At 33.1% G+C, this 22,523-nt stretch overlaps 1 protein-coding gene across 7 annotated transcripts in view; it reads right to left on the reverse strand.

The window, feature by feature from the left end:
* Window positions 1-686: 686 nt before the first annotated feature.
* The window catches only part of RPGRIP1L (RPGRIP1 like), an 84,748-nt gene continuing 62,911 nt past the window's right edge, over window positions 687-22,523 (reverse strand). For all 7 annotated transcript variants that reach the window (XM_052797296.1, XM_052797292.1, XM_052797293.1 and 4 more), the window contains 4 exons: window positions 19,547-19,730; window positions 13,524-13,608; window positions 6,350-6,483; window positions 687-2,897 (listed from right to left, as the gene is read on the reverse strand). In XM_052797296.1, coding sequence (XP_052653256.1) covers window positions 2,794-2,897; window positions 6,350-6,483; window positions 13,524-13,608; window positions 19,547-19,730 — 507 coding nt within the window. In that variant the 3' untranslated portion in view covers window positions 687-2,793. The remainder of the gene's footprint in view (window positions 2,898-6,349; window positions 6,484-13,523; window positions 13,609-19,546; window positions 19,731-22,523) is intronic.

Raw genomic sequence — 22,523 nt, forward strand, 5'->3', positions numbered from 1 at the left:
AAAAATTAATTCTAATTAAGCAACTTTTTAAAATATGGTATTATCCAGCATTAATGAGGCTCCTTTTTTAAAACAGAGAAAGGATTGTGCTTACTAACATATCGCACACAAAAAAAGGATACTTTTCCCCTTAGGCTAGAGAGTACATAGATATAAGTTTTCTTCAAGCTATTCATAGCTAAAATCTGGACAAAATAGTACTAGATTACATTTTCCACTTTCCCTGCACAGTGCAGCATTTAGACTTAAGATTTAAGAGCATGTTGGAAATACAGACTACTTAATGCAAGAACAAAACCTTCTAGTATGTTCGTATGTTTATGTTGCATAAGATAATACAACCCATCTGTTGGAAAAATCCTCACTGAATATTATATCTGTCTTAGTAATAAACATGAATAGAAATCAAGATTTTTTTTTTTAAATCCAAAACTGAGTAATAGTGAGCGTTACAAAGAAATATGTTTAGGAACCTGAGGCAAATTATACATGTTAATGTTGGAGTCACTGAGAACACTTAACACAATGTAACCAAACGTCAACTGGAATATTTTGCAGTAACTTACTGAAGAGGTCTGTGTTTAATGAATATATGAACGCTTGGTTTCTAAGTTTTCACTTCAGATGGAGAAGATTAAGTGCTAAGGGTGTTACTGTAAACGTTTAAGTGAGATGAACATCACTGATTTTCTAATTTTACCACATGGTTTATTTCAGAAGAAAACAAGCACCAGTTACATAGTTCTCCTGCAAGTCAGTAAACAGTCACACATGAAAACTCAATACAATTTGCTTCATTGTTTATGTGCAGGATATTTAGTTTGGTTTGCAAAGTATTAGAAGAATAATAAGAACCTCCTGACAGAATACCACAACTAAATTTCTAAAAAGCCACTCAGTTAATCTCAGCGTTGAATCTAGCTGTTTCAAATTACTGTAATGTATAATAACAGTCTTATTGACAATATAGATGCACAGAGCCAAAAAAAGCTAGAAATAGTGGCCAAAAAGATGAACTATTAGCGCCAGCCCAAATGACAACAAACATATGGCCATTAACTGAAGAATGGAGGGGTTTAAGAATGCAGCTGTCTGTGGTCTCCTAAAAGTTCCAGAGGAATGAAATGCTGTGAGGATTGGCAAAGTCTGGATGAGAAGTACTACTGAAGATGGTAGGTCCTAAAATGGAGTCAACCATACGTTCATGTTGTAATTCAGAGATTTCTGTGGTCAGAATATATTCATTCCATTGGCCTCAATGTACATCAACAAATTAATATTGTATGGATGTCATTTCAAAGCCTACTGAAGACGAAGAGCCATTATTGAAGCCATTAGAGCACAGATGGTTCAAACTATATGCAGATATTCATACTTGCATTTCTGCATTATAGCTGTTTTTTTTTTTTCTGTTGAACTGTAATGAATTGTCTCATAATCTATTCCATCTTCTTGCCATTAGCAGGCTTTGAATGTTCACAAATAGGAGCAAAGAACTCATTTTCCAGAGCTTTAATCACACAAAGAGGGAATGCCTAATTCTCTAAATGAAATGGTCTGTGATCACTGAAGCAGAGATTTAATATATCACGGCAAATTAGGTAGATTTTAATAAATTACTTATCTCTCTGAATACTTTACATATGCTTATGAAGAAACATAGCCTGTTTGCAAACAGGGGAAATCCACAGCCTATAAAATCCTTTGAAGAAAATGACAAATAAAAAAGTAAATTAAAAAATGAAATGTATTATAACCTCGTTCTCAAGAGACAATCCTTTTGCAGCATTGATTCACAGCTCCATTAAAATTATCAATTAAATCCTTCACTGAGATTGGTTAAAAGCTGGAAAATTAACTTTCCAAGCTAGACACTAGTTATTCAGATACAACAATTCATTGTATATGTTTGATTTAGTTTCTAAAAGTGACAAAAAACAAATGAAAACACAGTTGGCCTGTCCCTACAGCTCAAACTAGGTGAAGCAAAATCTGATACTGTATGGCTTCTTTTTGTGCTTTGACAGATTTTGGCAGAAAGTGAATCTTTTACTGTACAGAAAAATGATTGTGCCTGCCCTCCCCCTACTTCAAATCATGATAATCATAAACAGCTGATTATAACGTTAGTAGAAGGCTAAAAGTTATTTAAAAAAAAAGGTTGCAGTAATTTAATAAGTCCTGCAACTAGCCTCATTTTTTATATTTAATTGATAGGAACTGCATGCATCAAAGAAAACACATACTGAGATTTAATGTGCATAAAATGGATATTAGCATTTTAAAGAGGCAGATTAACACATTAATCCAAGTAATTTTCATATATTGCTTTTAATAAAATCTTCACAGTATAAAATTCTTAATGAGGCTAATCACAGGCATTCCATTTAGTGGGGTGATTAGGGATAACATAAAAGTATTTTTAATCAGTTTTCTAAGGCTTATGGTTTTTTTATTAAAAAATAAAAATTTGACTTGCATTTTTATTACTGTTTTATGTAGGAAAAAATCTTGAAAATGCAAATAAAGCACATCGTTCAATCATGTAGGTATTAATTATTTACAAGACGTTGTCCATTGTGGAGAGATTCTTAGCCTTAGGGGGGGAATATAAAAACAAACAGACTGAAAAGTATACAAAACTTTACAACTACAAATCAAGCGTCCTTTTCATATAAATTATACATTAAATATACTATAAGAATTACAAAGATCTCATCTTTGAAGTACTATCAAGCATGTATTTACACTGGGAGAAGGAACTTCTGTAGGCAAACTTCCCTTTCATGCCTCCTAGTCATCTTTGCATTCCTCATAGACTGAACGCAGTGCATGGAGGGCTTCCACTGTTACTTTGAGCTTTCCAATTACTGCACTATCATCTTGTGAATCGAAAACTAGAAAGGAAACATCAGAAAACAGCATTAGCAATTTCATTTAAGGTTTTGCTTTTGTTCTGATAATTTTCCTTAGCATTTGGACAGATTAAAAGGCACCTAGCATATGCTTAAAAAAGAGAAAAAACGACGAAATAAAAAAGAAATCTTCCAGTTCAGGCACTCAACGTACTGGAAACCGAGTACTCTAAGAATGAGAATGTACATGAATAAAAGTATTAGTGTTGGAATTAACTGTGAAATAAAGAAAAATATCTGTATGATAACTGCCTAAATAAATTAATTATTTTTCACAATATGTAAATATAGATGTTCCAAATTCTATTAAAGACATATATGCATGCTTATAAATAGTTTTAAGTAAAAAATACAGCAATTAATGCATTTTCTACACTGTGTGTATGACCAGTCCAAATCAGCCTGGACAGGTATTAGTATTTTAAGAGTAAATTATTTTTTCCAGTTGGTGCAATGCAAAATTATTTTAATTCCAGTCTTCTATGTGTTGTAAAATAGTGAAGTGTAGACAAAGATGGTACTTCCCTTAGACTAAACTATTTAACTACCTTCATCTTTGTGTATGTGGGTTTTAAAGTAGTATTTAAAATTTCTATTTTACAGAAATTAGCTCACATGATTTAAAATTGCACTCTTTTACAATATCTAAGTAAGCCCAGAGGGCCACAATCTCTGCTGTTGTGATTAAAAACATGCTGCTAACAGTAAAAAATGAGGCTCTTTCCAATCCTGCATAAAAAGCAATGAGGCTGCCTAAAACGACACTAGAAGGGATTTGAATAAAACCAAATAATCTTGACAGCACATCTTTTCAAAGCAAATTATACAGCAGACAAATGGCAAGGTTATGTATTTACTATATAATCTGGGATAGGTACTCTGGGACATGCTACAGCTTCTAGGCTGCTGGGGACAGCTCAGAAGAAGTTTGGAGAAGGAAAAAACATGGGATAAACCTTCCATCTTTTACTTTGTTGATAGAGCTATTATAGGACAGACTGGATGCTATTCTTAGCGATCCAAACCACTTTGTATATCCTTGGACAAATCACTCAGTGAACTGTCAACTTAAAGAGCAGACTTCAGGGGACATTATTCTTTTTACTTATAAGAATGGTAGGTTAACTGTAATTAATGATATCAGAAGACAACATTAATTCTATTTTCTCAGTTTTAACATTGTCATATTATCTCTGAGACATATGGTTATATGTCTTGTCTATATTCTTTTCCATCCAGCCTCTTGCTGAGCCATTCACTTAATTGCTTCAAATTTCATGTAGGCCACTTCCACACAATCAGCAATGACAGGAACAAGATATGAAAAAGATATATGCTTGCAGTCCTCAAAAAGAATGAAGGAAGTTTATGGTATCTAACTTAAAAATTATTAGATCTTCATGTGGTAGTGTCCTATGAATTTACCTGTGACTAGGTTTATTCTTTTTCCCTCAAACCAATATCCACCTCAGAGAATGTGTACAGTATTATTTAGGAATTTCATTTATTATGCCACTACATTTAGTTGAAGTCTGCATCCAGATCTTAAGAACAGGTCCTTTTACAATGACTTTGTCCAAGAAAATATACTGATATATTCCACTTTTATCGTGATCTGACATATATTAACATAAAATTCATTTCAATTCTCTGAAATTTCTAAATTTTCAGAAAATATGGTATGGATGCAATAAAAAAAAAATCTAAACTGTACAGCATCTGCAGGGAAGGGGAAAAGTGTGGACAGAAATAAGAATAAAATTATTTCTATCTATTACTATCACTTTCATAGATATAATGTACACAACGTAAAAATTAGTTCAAATGTCTTATGATCAGGGGAAGAAATGCTCCTCACAATATTGAAGTAGTTGTCATTACATAGTAATGATTACCTTTTGACAGAACAAGTAACTAGTAACTAAGTAACAACTAACTAACAACTAGTAACAAAAAACAGTCCCTCCTGTCATAATAATCATCTCAGGTGATGATCAGGAGTTTTAAGAGTTTTGTGAAAGGTGACTTTCAAGGGTACAAAATTATATTTATATCACTAATCAAACGTATCAAATGGGAATTATGACAATGGGAATTATGGCCGTAAAATCCATAACAAAAACAATTTTCCAGTGAGAGACTATGAAATACCTTTTTGGAGGAGATGTGCTTTTGTACAACTACTTGGAGAAAAATTATTAGTGGAGAAAAGATTAAGTGGTTCAGCCACAGTAAGAACTGCATCAAATCTGTATATTATTTTTTCCAGGGTATGGAAATTTGATTCTTAGAATTTTCCTTATTGTGTTCCTGGAACTTTGATGCATACTTTGAGTATTTTAGCTGCAGCATGGATGCAAATCATGCATGATAATGGAAATGGATAAGAAAGCCTATTTCTTTCCCTCACTACGCAGCTCCCCATCACTCAAGGTATGGTAATTAGACACAGCAGTAAAAGTAGCAAAGTCACATTAGACTGGCATTCTATTAGGGCCAACTAGAATTCTTGCTGTTGTACAGTATACCTTGCAAAAGGGGTGCATTGCGTCTAGTAATCAAGCTGGTTCACTCACCATTATAGGAGAGCAACTGTTTTATAACAGATATACTCTCAGCTTCTTCACTGAGCTTTACCACAATGGGGAAAGAGGATGGAGATCAACAGGTAAGGAGAAAAATGCACCATTGATAACCATGTCCCTGCTACCCTGGGGAATAGGAAAGTCTTAGCAAGGAGAATATTTTCCTTCACTGTCTATGAAAGGACCGAGTAGCCTTCTCAGGTCTTCTTATCAGCATTATAAAAATGCTGCCTTAAGACCCAGGAAATGGAAGATTCCACACCTCCTACTCACCTTGTCTTGCTTTCATAAGTCACAGTGAAAGTTTCAGTCATAGTCTGTTACAGAAGGATGCTTACTCTAAACTGATACCTAACCAAAGCCACCAGTATTTCATATTGTCTCAGATATAGGTTTCATATGGAGGACACAAGCTTGAGGTACTCTGGGGTTTATAACATAACTTCAAATAAGATAGAGACATTAGCAATACAGAATTACTGGCATAAATTTTAATAACAAAATGCATATTTGTAGGCTTACTAGCATGAAGTATGTTGTACAGAATAGAGAATTATAAGTGGACATGTCCTGAAAGTTCTTAGGTTTTATAAACTAATTATTATGAGCTGGGAATGCCGGTTTGTTTTGTTGGGTTTTTTTAAACAGATTTTAAGGAATAACAACAGTACACGGTTTTGGCAGACTTTTGCAAACAAATGTGGAAGCCATTAGTTAATATTAAAGAATTTCTTATTGAAACAATGTTAGACAACTACTTGCACAGTAAAGCTTGCAGAGAAAAACAGAAATTCAACAAATAATTTTTAGGTTACAAAACATTACAAGAAAGTAATCTCTAAAATTTACCATCAATATCTTGCTCTATGATATCTCTTTGCTTCTGGAATATCTCTCTCAAATTGACATAAGCGAAACCGATATCTTCACATTCAAGATCCTGTTCATCTTCTGGGGGATCACTGACCACTGTAAATCGTAGGCTAAGCATAAAAGGGAAGGGGGAAAAAAAAAAAAAAAAAAAAAAGGATATTTTACCTTCAAAAAGGGTTGAAAATTAACTCAAAAATCAGAAAAAAGGCAAAAAACCACACTCTATTTTACAAGTTAAGCATAAACCAGAACTATTTATCAATTATATTCAACATTTTCCATGACAAGAACAGTCTGAGACCCTTTCTTTTAAATCTTTCCTCCTTCTTTAGCATTATTTAGCAATACTAGAAGGACAGAGAGGTTGTAACCACAGATCTGCAGGCTTATAGAATTGTTTCTGCCCCCTCCCCACCACCCTGTGGCACAATTCTTGTTCATATGGCAGTGACAGGCAGAATAGTCTAAGGATTAAGGACTTTTTCACATTTGAAACTTGTACGTTTGTTTAGCTCAACTGCTGAATCAACTGTTCAAATCACTTAATTTCTTTATATTTACCCCCATAGGTAAAAATCAAGATTGTATCTATGTACTTTGAGGCTTGTATAGCAAAACTTATTTATATAAAATATCTAAAAATATAGTTAGGGATTTCTCTGTAGGTTTTTTTTTGGTTGGTTGGTTGGTTTTTTGTTTTTGTTTTTGGTTTTTTGTTTTTTTTTTAATTTTTTACTGTGTTGACCATACCATGCAAATTATTTGATGTATAGAAATAAAAACAATTCATAAGCAAAAATGGAAGGTTTAGATTAAATGTAATTATGTTTTGTTGGTTAAAACCTTGTAATACCATAAACTTGTTAAAAATGTTCAACTACTTTAATTCAGTTGGGCCACATAAGATGAACCTGTATGAGTATTTCAGCTTTGATGTGGAGCATGCTTATGAAGTAAAACTTTCCAGTTGTCCCCAGTTGTGGTCCTGTATTTGCATAATAGTCTTGGAGCACATTAATTGGATTTCTGGGCTAAACAAAACTGAAGATGTGCTCCAGGAGTACCTACCCCTAATGCAGTAATCCACTGCGATAGACATTCAGTCAGTAGGATCAACTAGTTTTCTGAATTCTCCAAATAATCCTAAAAATCTGTGTACTGTGAATATCAGACCATTAGCAACAACTGCTTTGCACTAGAGAGTCTCTGGTCTGCACTACTTGATAATGTAGATCTAGTCTCAGTAAATTTTAAGCCATGCATTTTGTTGGCTTTACACTAAGTGGTGTGGGAGACATGAGATACAGAATTGAGAAAGACAAACCATATCAAACGTTTTCCTGATATCAGAAATGCCAGCCATATTCAATGAAGCAAGTACTTCCAAAGACCAAGTGTAAAATATTTCGCTGAAAGTTATTAAGAATTTTCACACCTCATTTAGATACTTGGAGAGCATATTCTAGCCAAGAACACATTCCACAAAAATAACAGGAACTTAAATGCAGTTTTCTCAAAATAGTATCTTTCTAATGTTGTCTTGTGTATTCATTATTTAAAGTTGGACCTTACACAGCAATTTGTCCTGCACTTGTTCCCTCTGACCAGTACCTCTCATATTTTATCTTCGTTATTCTGTTCTTGTTTTGCACATAAAAAACTACCCATGAGTACAGCCTGGATACAAAGGCCTTTGAGTATTTACTGGGCTGTCTAAACAGCCTGTTTGTCCATCCCAAACATCTAAGCCCATCAACTATACAAAATATTTGCATTTCTTCTGTGAACTTAAATTACACTCATTACATCCAAGTATGGCTTTTCTTTTAAAACACATTAATTCCAGTATTGTGCTGGAGCTGACTTAAGTCAGTGGCTTGTGTTGGGGCCAAAAACGCCGAGACAGATAAGATGACAGGAATTCAGAGCTAACTACTTTTTTGGTATGCCTTGGCAATGTTATTTAAACTGTGAATGCTTGTGAGCTTTACAGCCGAAAAATGTTACAATAAGCATAATTACAAATGAGTAACAATCAAGCTGCATAAAATCCAAGTCTACAGAAAAGGATATCCTAGACAAAATATAATCAAATCTTCCTAAAAGACTTTAAACATAACAACAATTGCAATATGCTTTTTTAGTAGTTTATTTTTGTGCTTGGCTCTTATTAACAAATATTTATTATAGAAAATATATACATAAATATTTGTTTGTCACTAAAACCAGACATCTACTGAAAATATGTGTCTTTAAAAAAAATTTCTGGAGTCGGAGAAGGAAAAATATCACAGCTATTTCCAACAGCAGGTGTCTTGATTGAGTATAATGGATCTAACTTAAGATTTTGGTACAGAGCTAAGCAGCTGCAAAACTGCCAAAATTCAATCAAAAACAAAGAAATACTTAGATGTGTAAGATAAATATGAAATGAAATAAAAACAAATTAAAAATTGTAAGAATAACTGATAAAATTGCTGGGTATTGGGAACAGATCTGTTTTATGATTCAGTGTCAATGTTAAATCAAATCAATTGGGCAAACCAGCTTAGCAGTTAAGACAGTTATAGAAGAGGAGGAGATTAGTGCTAGATTAATTTTTATCACTTAAGGGTACCAACTAGTGCTAAAATTTTCACTAAAGCATAAACTAAAAGCAGGCCTAGTAGCATTTGGGACAGTACCTTATAGCCAAAGTGGAGAGTTGTTCATACTGGTCCACTTTCTAGTTCAGATCATATGCAAGTATTTTACATGAATACAGCAAGCTTCAACAAAACAGATCAAAAGAACTGCACCTCTAACACCTTATAGTTCCAATATGCGTAAAAGATCATAATATTGGATTAAATCTTTGCTGCTAATCAGAAAGGAGATTTGAACTGTGGATCCCACGGGAATACTTCAACTAGTAGTCTGCAAGAATGGTACCACAATCACTTTAACTTCTATATTTTTAAAAAATATTACAAATGCTTTCAGTTTAGAAAATATTTAAATATGATATTCAGTATGCTTTAACTTGTTTTCTTCATTTGCCAAAAATTGCAAGAGTTTTGTTTTCAGGTTGAACTGGCTAAAAAGACAGTTTACATTGCCTTGGAACATGCTGCATGTGAACAGGCTTCTCACTCTGCTTCAGCACAGAATGCACAAATGTGCTGCTAGTGTCTCATCTTACTTTAACAGTGCCTCACTTATGTAAGAAGTTTTGATATATGTTGGAATATCAAATTCATACTAGGATTTCTTACATAAATAAAGCTATGTATAGTGTTTCTCTCCCATACTTCTCTCTAGGATCCTAGACTTTCTCTCTAGCTCATTTCCACATTTCTTTTCTGTAACACCAGGTACCAGTACTCACTTCCTTGCAGGAATCCCATGCCTGCTGACAGAATAAGAAGAAATCTTGATATTCTGTTAAAAGTACTGTGTGGGAAGATATTTGCTAGCCACTGCAAGAAAGACTAGAGAACTAAATGAAACTTGTCTGCTAATAAAGGGCCAAAAGAAAAGTAAAAAAATAATAATTGCCTTAAGCTTAAAATGTGCTTTACAACGAAGCATAAAAACCTTGACAAATAGTTATTGATGTTGTTATGATAACACTTAAAGGTGTTATCACTGGCAGGGAATTTAGAGTGCCTGAACAAAAGCTGTGATGTAGGTGAATTTGATTCTAATTCTTTATTCCAGAGATCAGTCATTTTTAAGCAGCAAGGAGAAAACCTTGTGTGTTAATATAGTATATTAATGTGAAGCTAACACTGTACACATCTCTATACTCCTATAACATGGATGCATAGATTCTGTTACTTTGGAGAACAATGACTTCATATAGTCAATTTCTTGGAGTAACAATCATTTCCTATCAAGAAATGATGCACCTGTCAGGATCAGCCTGGAAACCTCTTGCATAAACCTGTTCACTCTTGTTAGCACAGCAGGGTGACTGTTAGAAGAATGGATTCCTCCATTCTTCACATATGTCTCTTTTGACACTTGTCAGAAAAGCATATACTCTACCACCAGGACTGCAAGCATTGCAAGTACAATCTGACATGAGGAATATCAGGTAAGTTTCTCTGTATAGCCCAAATTTCTACGCTCTTAAAATGCTGAAAGGCAACAGTGGAATACAGACAGGATGAAGAATAAAAGATAACTATGACACAATTACAGTAAATTAAATGGACTGCCAGAAATGCTTCCTGTTATTAACCAACTTAAAGACCTGAACATCTAAGTAAATAACTATGGGGTTGAGATAATACAATAAAATAATAATTTTGTACCCTTTGTTTTTTTGCAAAGTTTTACAAATATTAGTAAGTATAGCTTCCTAACATATATAAGGAATGTAATTTGAATCCCTATTATACAGACAAAGAAACAAAACAAAAAAGGTACCCATGTCACACAATACAGCTATAAGGAAAAGCAAGCGTTCTGACAAAATTTCCATATTAGTGATAGAGATATTGTCTGTCTGAAAACGTAAAGACAAAGATGCTTGTCAAAAGAGAAGAACCATCTTCGTGGTATGCAACAATTAATAACCTAAAGAGGATTTCAAAAAGTCTGCCTAGTCTCCTACTACCTTATGCTCATATATCTTAGATTTTATATCATTCTATTTAGCTGCATGTTTTCTTGATTTTCTTGAATACTGAATATTCTTGCATTTTCCGCCACTAAAGCCATTTATTCAAATGTGGAACAAAAAAATCAACATTTCTAATAAACACTTATAATGATTCCATATCAAGAAATGAAATTGAAAGAGAAAAATCAACTTTGTTTTGAAATCTTACCCTTCATGAACAGTAAATCCCACTCCCAACAAATTTTAGATTGGATATTAGGAAAAATTTCTTCACCGAAAGGGCTGTCAAGCATTGGGACAGGCTGCCCAGAGAAGTGGTTTAGTCACCATCCCTGGAGGTATTTAAAAGACATGTAGATGTGGCAATTAGGGACATGGTTTAGTGGTGGACTTGGCAGTGTTAACAGTTGGACTAGATGATCTTAAAGTTCTTTCCAACCTAAACAAATCTATGATTCAAACATACTTTCCCATATAAATGCCATGCCAATCTGTATGTATTTATTTGTAAGTATAAACTAAAACAGTATAAAGCTGTGAAATGCATTATTTTCAGGGCCAAGTTGGCTCCTGCTTCAACTATAGGACTAGATTATAGTTGCAACTTTGGCTTAGCAGTAATTTTATGTATTATATTAATATCTCTTTTAACACCTGAGAATATTTATCTTTTTCAAGGGGCATTCATTAAAGTGACTCTCCTTTTGGAAGACAAAGATAGGATGTGATGTATCTATTTATTTATGTTCTAATATGGACCCAATCATTGAGTATCATTTCTAACAACATTTATTGTGACAGGAAGCAAGTTCACCTGAAAACTTAATGCACCACTTAATATACATAATACACTATCTATGCTCCTATAATCTGGCATAGCACTAACACCAATAAAGTGTCAGGCTAAACCATGTGCAGGCAATTTTAAATTATATTTATATCCTTGATAATTTGGTTTCCTGAGCTTTAAAGCTTTAGTTTAGTTCAGTTCCTGTTTCAGCTAAAAAAGCTTTGATATTAGTTTGTAAGGCTTGTGATAGAAAACATGTGTTGAAGATGTAACTAGGCCAGGTTTAAAATGCATAGAGTTGAAAACGTTTGGTGAATAGGCAGAATCTTTCCATAAATTTTGTTTCTTGGTGGTCGTCTCGCTAGGATAAAGTGAGGAACTGGACTACTGATGAACTTCCTGCCTTGCTATTTAGTCAATACATAATTTAAATTTCACCACAGACCAAACTAGACACACCGATAAATGCAGAAAACAACTTACCTGGTAACACAGAGGACAGTACCATGATGGCACACATAAAAGACGAATGTTTCTGTTGTGGGAAAAAGCTTGCTGCTGTTATTTTACCTTATTTTTACCTTAGGTTTGTTAAATATTTAGTATCTAAGTATTTGTAGGTTAAATTGCAGCCCACAGACTAGCTATTTTCTTTTGCTGAATTACCCCTCAGGAAAAAAAGTATATTTTGTCCTCAGTATTGTTAAATTCTTAGTAGAACATGTTACCCACTCTCCGAATCTATATGGTAATAAGCAAGCAGATGACTTATTTTAAGTGAAGACTTTTTTTTTTTTTTTTTAAATCTCCAAACCTAAGAATGTTTTGGTATGATATTTCCATCCCAACAAGTAATCATTTCATGGTGTTCCCTGCTCCATTCCAGTAAAACTTGTTTTCTGACCAAGACATGAAACTCAGCTTTAGAAAGGAAATGGAATGAAGAGAGATCACTCTCTTACTACGGAGTGAATCTGTGATTTGTGAATAAATATGTATTTAAAAGATTTACAAGTAACTCCTACACTTCAAATATGATCAGCAAGTATTCTACTCTTCTGCAAATTAAATGGATCTTTAAATTAATAACTGTTCCACTTTAATGAAGATTGACCTTCAAGAGGAAACAGAATCAAAGGATGTCATTCATTCTTTCAAAGCAATGCACATGCTATCTCAATCAAAAAATTTGAACAAGAACAAACTTATTATGAGCTTGGACAAGACTAATTCATACTCTTTCTCCTATGTATTCATATAATAGCTGCCTGCTGCATCCAAAAAAAAAAAAAAAAATAGTTTTTTTAAATTCTAGGGCCAAGGAACACTTCCTGAAGCTCTTGCTCTCCTTTTAGTACTCTGAATTCAGAAAACAACAGATGTATTTCTCTACCATCAGGTAGATATGTGCTTTTCAAATTCATTATTGATAGAATGCTGATGATAAAATCTCTCTTTTGCAAAATGAGGTTGTTAAAAAAACCAAAACAACAAAACCAAAGCACAGCACTAAAACAACATTAAGAGAGGTTGCAATATTCCATGCCACATGAACCTACTCAGGGAAGAAATGTAGATAAATTGCCACATCAGAATGTAGGTATCATTCCTAGCTGAAACAAAATTGTCTCTATTAGTTAGTTATGTACTAACTTTTCAGGGATACCTCCTCAATAGAGTCAAACAACAAGGCAAACCATAAGCATTATTTACAAAGACCTTTTATAGAGTTTTTCAGCTCTAATACGTACCTGTCAGTATGTAGATCTGGCTTTAGAAGCATAGACTTGAGATACTCTCTTCTTGCATGATTATTTGCCTCATCCACATGTATCACTGCAAAGCAAATCGGAATTAATATAATTAGTTATCAATTGTTTTTCATCTTTTAGAAGAAAGAGCATAAAAAAAGAACAAAGAAAAATAAACATTTCTTTCCCTTGTCTTTCCTAAGGAAAAGCAACAATGTTAGAATCAAATTTGAAAGGTCATGTGATCTAATGGCGTGTCACTGGCAGGTTTATGTGCACACTGTCAAAAAAGATACAAGCAGCATCTAAGCATGCCACATAGCTGTCATTTTCTGTTAATGGCAATAGCAGTCATGATTTTAAAAGCCAGTGGTCTTTATTGCTTTGTATTTGAAGTGATTTACTGCATTTTCTTCCACTGAGGAAGCTAGTGATAATGATAATGTATGGCAGAGTGCTTGTCCTTTTTGACAGCCTTAGTAATTTAATCCTCCTTTCCTGCCACAATATTTCAATAAGAGAAACATCTAGACCAATGGACTGGACAAAATCCACAGCCTGGGGAGCGCGTGAATGCTCTGAAAGCCTTTTATTGTTTTAATTTAAAATACAAACACAAGGACCAGCTTTTAATTTTTGTACTATTAATATGACCTACAGTGAAAAATAGCCTTGGTTTGGAATAAACAATAAAAGAATGAGAGACAGGGTTTTATGAAATTCTTTAAGAAGTTTTTGGGCATCTTATATTAAGAAATTAGCTGCTTTCTTGCAAATGGTATCAGCCTACAAGTATCAGTAAACTACTGTGAAAGATTATAAAAATTCAGGATGCAAAAATTGAAAAACAGTGTTAAAGGATTACTTCCCCGCCCCCCCCCCCCCCCGCCCAGTTCAAAATGCAGCTGAAAAAATTTTGCTAGGACAGAACTAGAATCAATATAACCCTCTGAGAAACAACCATAGCTCTTCGGAACATTTTTCATTTGGTTTTGAGGGGAAGAGGAGGAGCTAGAAATTTGTCTTTAAATTCCAATATCTTTAATATTCACTTTCTTCTAGTTACTCTGCCACTGTACTCAAAAAAGCTCTTTTTCACTCTCCACATCACAATAAGGTTTCCTTTTCCTACATGCTGACAGAAATCTTTAACATATTTCATACTACCTTCTACTAATCAAAATAAACTTATTTGTATAAACAGAAATTACCAATTCTACCAAGGAGCAGAGAGTACTGGAATACAGGAGTAAAAAATAGAGATAAGAAGGCTCAAATTAATTCCTTGCAGAGGGATTTATTGAGGGACATATCTCTAGAAAAGTCCTTCTAGGAAGCACACCTTCCAGAGCTACTGGTTCTCCAGTTTTCTCCAAAGCTGCTCCTTGACTCTTACCTGGCTGGCAGAATCGCTGTTAGAAATAAGTTACTTTCAGAAGACAGCCAGTACAATTAGTATCTGAATCATTCAAAGGAATCTGCAATTTAACACCTTTTTATCTACTAAGAGAAAGCAAAGCATTGGTGCTCTGTCTTGGAATCCTTAGTTTGCACCCACAATATTCTTACTTTCTTAGACAGGTTAAAAGAAGCTGTTACTGCCATCTGCTATTCTTTTGGGCATGTGGATGACTTTCCACATGTGCTACCCTCATGGCCAAGTGCTCCTGGGGCCACCACAGGAAGTGATGGGGAGGCAGCAGGGAGACAGATGGACAGCCAAAGAACTTCAAAGGAGCTGCCACATAAACAGATTCTTCCCTTTCCCATAAGCATCCCAAATGGAATTTCCTAAGTTTACTAATTCTGTATCTAAAAGAATTTTAAATGGAAATTATTTACAAACCTAAAGAGTTCAAATTCATTTCACCCAATGGAAAAATTCAGACTAGCAAGTAAAACATGCAGCACAAGAATGCCATTCAAGTCTGGGGAAAAGGATTAACCATAGTGAAAAAATATTTTTAGATCCTGATGAAAAACATGCTTTCATATCACCCCTTAGTACTACCTGAACTTAGAATTATAACATTGCTCCCAGGCATGGAACATCTCATATTTCTATCCAATTAACTGCAAAAATCATTCAAAATTAACTTGTGACAGTTTGCATCTAAAATGATAATTTTAAAGTTTTTCCTAAAGAAGCAATAAAACCTGAAGATTACAATGAACCTGGAACCTCATTAAAAATCACTGGAATTCCAAACATTAACGTAGCTGGTTCTGTTAGAGCATATTTTTTTCATAGTTCACTTTCTAAGAACACTAAATGACTACATGATGAAGTAGAGTTTCATCACAATGATGAAGAAAAGATGCCTCACAGTGTGGAGCTTTAATGGAGAAAAGAAATAAACACAAAAAAAGTGTAACTGTTTTCTGATGCAAGGCCTTAACGTGTTCATTTGAGTTATACTGAGGAATCCATCTTTTAGAATATGGATCTTCAGAAGTTTGTTTTTAATAAACTCCATCATCTTTCCCCCACCTCCCCTTCCTTTGGTCTACTTACACTTGTACTTCAAGCTGTCCAAATAACCACTTACTCAAGAGAGAAAGCTTTCTGATTAAATGTCATGTAAAATCTTTGCAAAATTTTGTAAATCTTTCTTCTACTTCTGCTGCCTGTTCTCTAGAACCATTGTATACAGTGATAAGGACACATTTCAGACCTTCTATCAATCTTACTTTCTAGTAACTTTCTTGCCATCTCAGCATTTTCATAGTTAAGTCTTCATATTTAATAAAATATGAATGCTTTTTGTTAACAACATTCATGAACTAACCTCAGCTTCGTAATTCAAGTAATTGTGGCCTTGACAAGAAAAATCTTTATTTTACTGAAATTAAGATGCATTTATATGTGAGGGAGACTGGGCTTTGTTCGCCTGTAACAACATGTTTCCCTATGTTTTTCTGACAGTGAAACTGCCATTACGTTCACTTTAAAGCATATATTGTGACATGACTAGAAATAAATACATAATAATAATAAAGTAAATAATTTCTGGCACACAATTTTAAACCGCATTAAAAAGTTAAAATATTAATTCATTGCGTACTATGATCTGTAACACATCCTAACATCAAAACCAAACCATACCAAAACGAACTCCATCAAAAAATCAGGACAGAGTCATGGTGTGAGCACAATTTGGCAAGTTCCACTTTTCTTTGAATTTATGGGACTGTAGTGTTTGGAAGCATTCTAGTAACTCTTTCCACCACTAACGAACACAACAGCTCCTCTCCTTGGTCGGTATGGCCATCAGTAGATATAACACTTAATGTCATGGGAAATGAGGAGTTATGTGGTATAACCCTAGAGTGTGTAAACCTCCCATTCAAGTTTCTGTTCCAAGACCTTGGAAGAAAGAAAATGATCTTCTAACCATTCCCAGTCCAAAAGTCATAGTCAAAATAAACAGTTAATGTCAAGTTAAATGCTAACCACTTGTGAAAAGGGAAATTCATAGGATCTTGTATGTCCAGATCAATGGAGTTCTACTATGTTGTTTTTCAACAAGATTCCATTAATCTTCTGCTATCTTACATGTCAAGCAATGACAGCGAAGGATGTGCAAAAGGTATGGAAAAACTTCAAATGTTTTTTAAGCAATGAATCTCGTGGAGCCTTCTGCATCAGTTAAGATGCTCTTAAAACAGTCAAGCTGTTCCAGTTATAAATAATATTAAATGTTTTATTTATAATTTTAGATTACTTAAGGACTTACCCTGATTTTCTCCATGCAAAAATCTAGAATACTGTTAGTTTCCTTCTAAGCTCAATGTAAACTTCTTTCTACCCATGCAAATCTCATTTTTGTCAAAGAAAATACTCAATTAACCTCAAATATTCAACATACTCAAATCTAATTAGACATGAATAAGAGACGCAGTAAAGCTATAGTAAACACACATGAAGATTTCATTATTATTATTATCTTACTGGCTTTCCAACTGACATTATCAAAAAGTAGACTCATTAGGTTTTTTTCCTCCTACCTGCAAAGCTAATCTTAAACAGAAATTAGATGACCAATTATCTAAGCAAAATTCCGCAAATAACAACCACATTAGTATTTTGCTGCAGAATACAGTCCTGAAGCAATTAAGACCAAAACCACCTTTTGATACTGATTCGATAGGATATTTTAAAGTTTAAACAGTTCTATATTTGATACTTAAGCAGCAAATAGAAAAATCAAAGTTATGAAGCCAGGTTTTGACTAGCAGAAATAATATGATACACCACTACCAGATTGGAAAGCCTTATGAATTACAGTCTCTACAAAGCACAATACTATTTTTAAATATCACAGCTTGAAAAATATTTAAATTTCATAATTGTCTTGAGAGTCTGAAATTTCATTCTGTATTCATCATAACTTTGCTGCGTTTTGCTAGTTTAACTTTGCAGAGTCAATACTTAAAAAACTAGTATTATGCTTAGACCATATCCAATATACACAGGAATCAGAATATTGTGTAAGAATTTTTATACCTTCTGAATGCTTCTTATATTCAAAGCAATGAGAATTCAAGAAGCAAGAGAAATTAGAAGTGTTAAAGAGCTTTTATTGGCTTACAGTATTATTTCAATGAAGTTTAAAAAAAAAATCTATTTCAATTATGTCTGCCTATCTAGAACATCTGGAAAAGTGTTTACAGCAGCTAGAAAGATGTATATTGTTCAGCTCATAAAAAGAGTTCTTACTTATCCGATGTCTCATTTAATATACAATGCCAGAAATCCCATTTGTCTGAATGGAAGTAAGCCTCAGTGAATGAAACAGTTTGCAGTGCTATTAGGTTTTTGTGGTTTTGTTTTGTTTTGTTTTTTTTAACTAAAGCCTTACAAAGATTACTGTCTTTCTCAGAGTCACAGAAGCTAACACATTGTGCCCTGTCTTCTATATTTTCTCTCAAATAGGCAGTCCCACTATAGCGATGGTTGATGTGACATCTACGAGGGATTTCGGTCTCCAACTATGGGGTAATCCAATAGTTTGAGTATTATGAGGATATAAATGAGTAAATTCTGTGGCAAGTCTCCTAAAATCAGGTTTCTAGATGGTAGCAATTTTAAAGATCTGACTGTGACATCACTTTTGCAAAGCCACTTTCACAAAATTATTTTTAAAAGAATGCTTAATTTGAATGTCTGTATTGATGGTGTGTCACAAAGAGCAAACTGATTCACCTGCTCCAGGATACTCACAGCTAAAGTCCAAGACAACATGAAGCACTCAGACTGAATCTTAAATGAAGTAAGACTAACAACAACAACAACAAGTTAATGAAAAATTGAAATACTATGAAATAGCTGGGAAAATAGTTAACAAGAGAATTACCAATTATTACAATAGTTCTATGTATGCTATTAGTGTAAATTACACTGTATATTGACATAAAGTATTTTCAAATGTTCATTTATTAGATAATAGCATATGGAAAATGGAGGATTAAGTATTATGAAGTAAATAGCAATGTATTAGTATTAAACATGGCTGAATAATTTCCTATTTCAAAAAGTTCTTATTAAAGGAACACTGAGTATTCCCAAGTGATGATCAAGTCCAATTACACGTTTTCTCTTTTCAACTGCATTTTAGCTGTACATGGTTACATGGAATGTTTTTCTTTCGCTGTATCATCATGTACTGATAGAGAAATCAGTTCATCATGTTCTTTTAAAAAGAATGCATAAATTTTGGTTATGTATAGCCTAATTTTAAAATTTATGTGCTAGCAGCATATTTAAATATATTGTAAAGTTATCATTGCATACACAAGCCTACTTCAATAATTCATTATATACTTGATAATTTCATCCTTACCTCATTTCTTAAAAACCACCTTTAATATTTCCCAAAATACTTGAGAAATAGACAAATAAAATTGGTACACAGATAAATGCAACTATAATATATAGAGGAAGTAGACTTTATTGGCAGGCATTTTCATAAGACAGAATTTAAGAGAAGAAACAAGCCTGCTCACGAATACATTGTACTCACCATTGCTATAGTTATAGTGAATCCTCTGACCACTTGTTGGTTTTGGAAGTGACAGTGGGGTTTCCTCTGCAAGGAGATTGTATAATCTGCATTCTACAAACAGCTGCTGTATTGTTTCATCTGATGCAATTCGTGACTCAGTAAGACCGAGCGATATAATTTCAATCCGAATTTTTTCAGTTGCCTATTTAAAAACAAAGCACAAACATAATACAAATTATTTTGTGTTTCTTGAAGTGTTAACACAAAACAAACAAATGTGTAAATGATTGGCTATTTTGTATGATTAACACTGATTGATTGATGTTGACATAGACACAATGAGATTCTAAAGCCCCAGGGTTTGTAGTTAAGAATATTGTTGCAACAGATACTGATTTACATTTGGTGTTGAAAATATTTTTGCAACAGTCATACTCTGCTGGAGAAGATTAGGTTAAGGTTACCTTCATGTACAAATGATATCTGAACTGTAAATTACAGTTGCCATTATTTTTAGCTACACAGCAAAGCCATTTGTATCTTGATCCTGTAACTGCTTGAAATAGTCTCAGTAATATTAGGTATTCTAATTCCAAAGTTTTCCAAATGAAGAGAATTGTTACTCAGTGCCTACTGCAGACTATACTACAAATAGTTCAATAAAAATCTATCAAGTCACAAAGTAGTTAGGCATGTAAAGTAACACTGTATTTGTATGGAATTCAACTTTATATACTGAAATTTTCTAGTTAAAAGTTAAAATTAACAATATCAGAATAAAAGTAATATCCCAATTGTTCTTTGCCAGAGCCTTTTCTTCTCATCTTTAACTAAAATGGCATTTTTCTGTTGCTTATATGAAATTGTTTCATACTGTTTGGCAAAGTCTATATTATTTGCGTATAGATAAATTTTAATAAGCTTTATGTATTTAAGTGGGAATGTCAGACTCAACAGAAAGAGTCACATATATTTCCCTAGGTAACTCTGTAATTCAAAGAAAGAAAAGCCAGTATGGTTTCAAAATTGGAGTACCTAGGTGAGCATTCAAAGATGAGATTCTTCAAAGAGCAAACAGAACACACTGGAGTTCAGAAATGTCAAAAAATTTTTTTTACTTCTTTCTTTTCAAGTTCATAACTCTATTAAAAATATTTCCCTATATGGAAATATTTTGACAATTTTTGATTGTAAACTTAAATCACTTGAAGTAATAAATTATATTCAAAAGATTAGCCTTCTAGATTCAGTGTTAGAACTTCAAGTCAATATTCTAATTTATTATGGAGATAGCTTATATTTTTCCAAGCAAATTATATAATTAATCAAACTGAAAAGCAGGTGTATCCTATTGTAAAAATACCCATCATACAGAACAATTTCCATTGCTGTCAAGCCCTTTCAATATTTGATGAAGTAATTTTACCCACTCCTTTCAAAAGACATTTCCTTTTATTATGTATCCTAAGACACTTTAACTAAAAACCCAAATCTGAATATTTCAATAAGGTTGTTTTATTATTCAGTAGATTCATGGAAATTTTACTAGGATGACAGAGAAAATTCCACACCATTCTGTCTCCACTAATACAGGTACATGGCTTCAGCTGGCAATATTACTGGGATTAGCATAGAATGATGAAATATTTAAAGGAAATTTTTTTTTCTGAAATCTAATAAATCAAATGACTGCCAAGTGTCATTAAAGTGATGGTCTTTGACTTGAATATGCTTTTCATATTCAAATTTGAAAAGAAAGAGATGAAAGCCTGGAAAGGTTACTCAGTTTCAACTAATAACCTCAAGCATTCTACATTCACATGCATAAAAAATGAAATTGGCTCTATTGTCTAATTTTACTTCAGAAACAACTCTTTTCTTCTTGCACTGAACAGATGTATTAGCATCTCTATTTAAAGTGATATGCTGAGTGGTTTTGTTCGTCCCAAAGTATTTAGCAGCTATGTCAGACTAGTTTGTACACAGACAGTAGTTTATGAATCAAGTCCAAATACAGTATCCTGTATTATAAAGTATTCCTTTTACATATCTTAAAATTTGTTTGACATATTTAACACCTGTAATTGCATACTGTAGGCAAAGAATATTACAATTTTTCAAGGTTAGCAGGGTAAATCCAGGTATTCTGCTTTCTAACTTATAAGGAAGCAAACAACTGAGTCATACTATTAGAAAACTGTAAGAAAAAATAATAAATTATTTTAGAGCTTAACAGTCAAGAATATTTTAAGGCCTGGTTTTATTAATATTAAACATGAATATAGCATATACAAAGGAGAACACAAGCTGATTAAAAAAAGATATTTACAAATAAAAAAATATAGAACTGCTTAAGAACATCATAGCTAGCATGTCATATTTCACTACTAATACAAAACCGCTCATATTATGTAGCCATGCTGAAAATATATGTAGCATCCAATGTACGATATGAATTAATTTTTAAACAACTATTTATATGTCTACGATGCAGAGCGATGTATGTTATTTAAATCTTTTCCTAAGTTGTGTTTTTTTAAGCCTTGATCTCATTTATTAGGCACTATTCAAGTGAAAAATGGATAGTTTGTCATGACCAATTACTTCCCACAAATCATTCTACTTTGATCGGAATAAAATTAGTCTTTAAATTTAGTATTTAAAACAAAATGTAAAATGAAATTTCCTCTAACAGAGAGACTGGACACATGTATTAAAAAAAAGAATACTAAATGCTTTCAAAGACTGTCTCTGAGAAACTGGTTCAGTGCTTTCATTTCAAGTGAGGAAAACAAAACATGGGCAAGATACTTAGTCTATGTCAATATTCTTTCTTTACTATTTAATATTTAATATTGACTCTTTGAAATTAACACTACCCAGAGATTTGGAAGAATCATTGAACTCCTTCACAAGCTTTAGGATTAGGTTAAGTAAATGCATTGGACATTACATCAGAATTTGAAGTCTCAACATAACTTTTATCATCTTTTTG

This window comes from Harpia harpyja, chromosome 9 (genome assembly GCF_026419915.1).
Source record: "Harpia harpyja isolate bHarHar1 chromosome 9, bHarHar1 primary haplotype, whole genome shotgun sequence".
Classification (NCBI taxonomy): Eukaryota; Metazoa; Chordata; class Aves; order Accipitriformes; family Accipitridae; genus Harpia; species Harpia harpyja.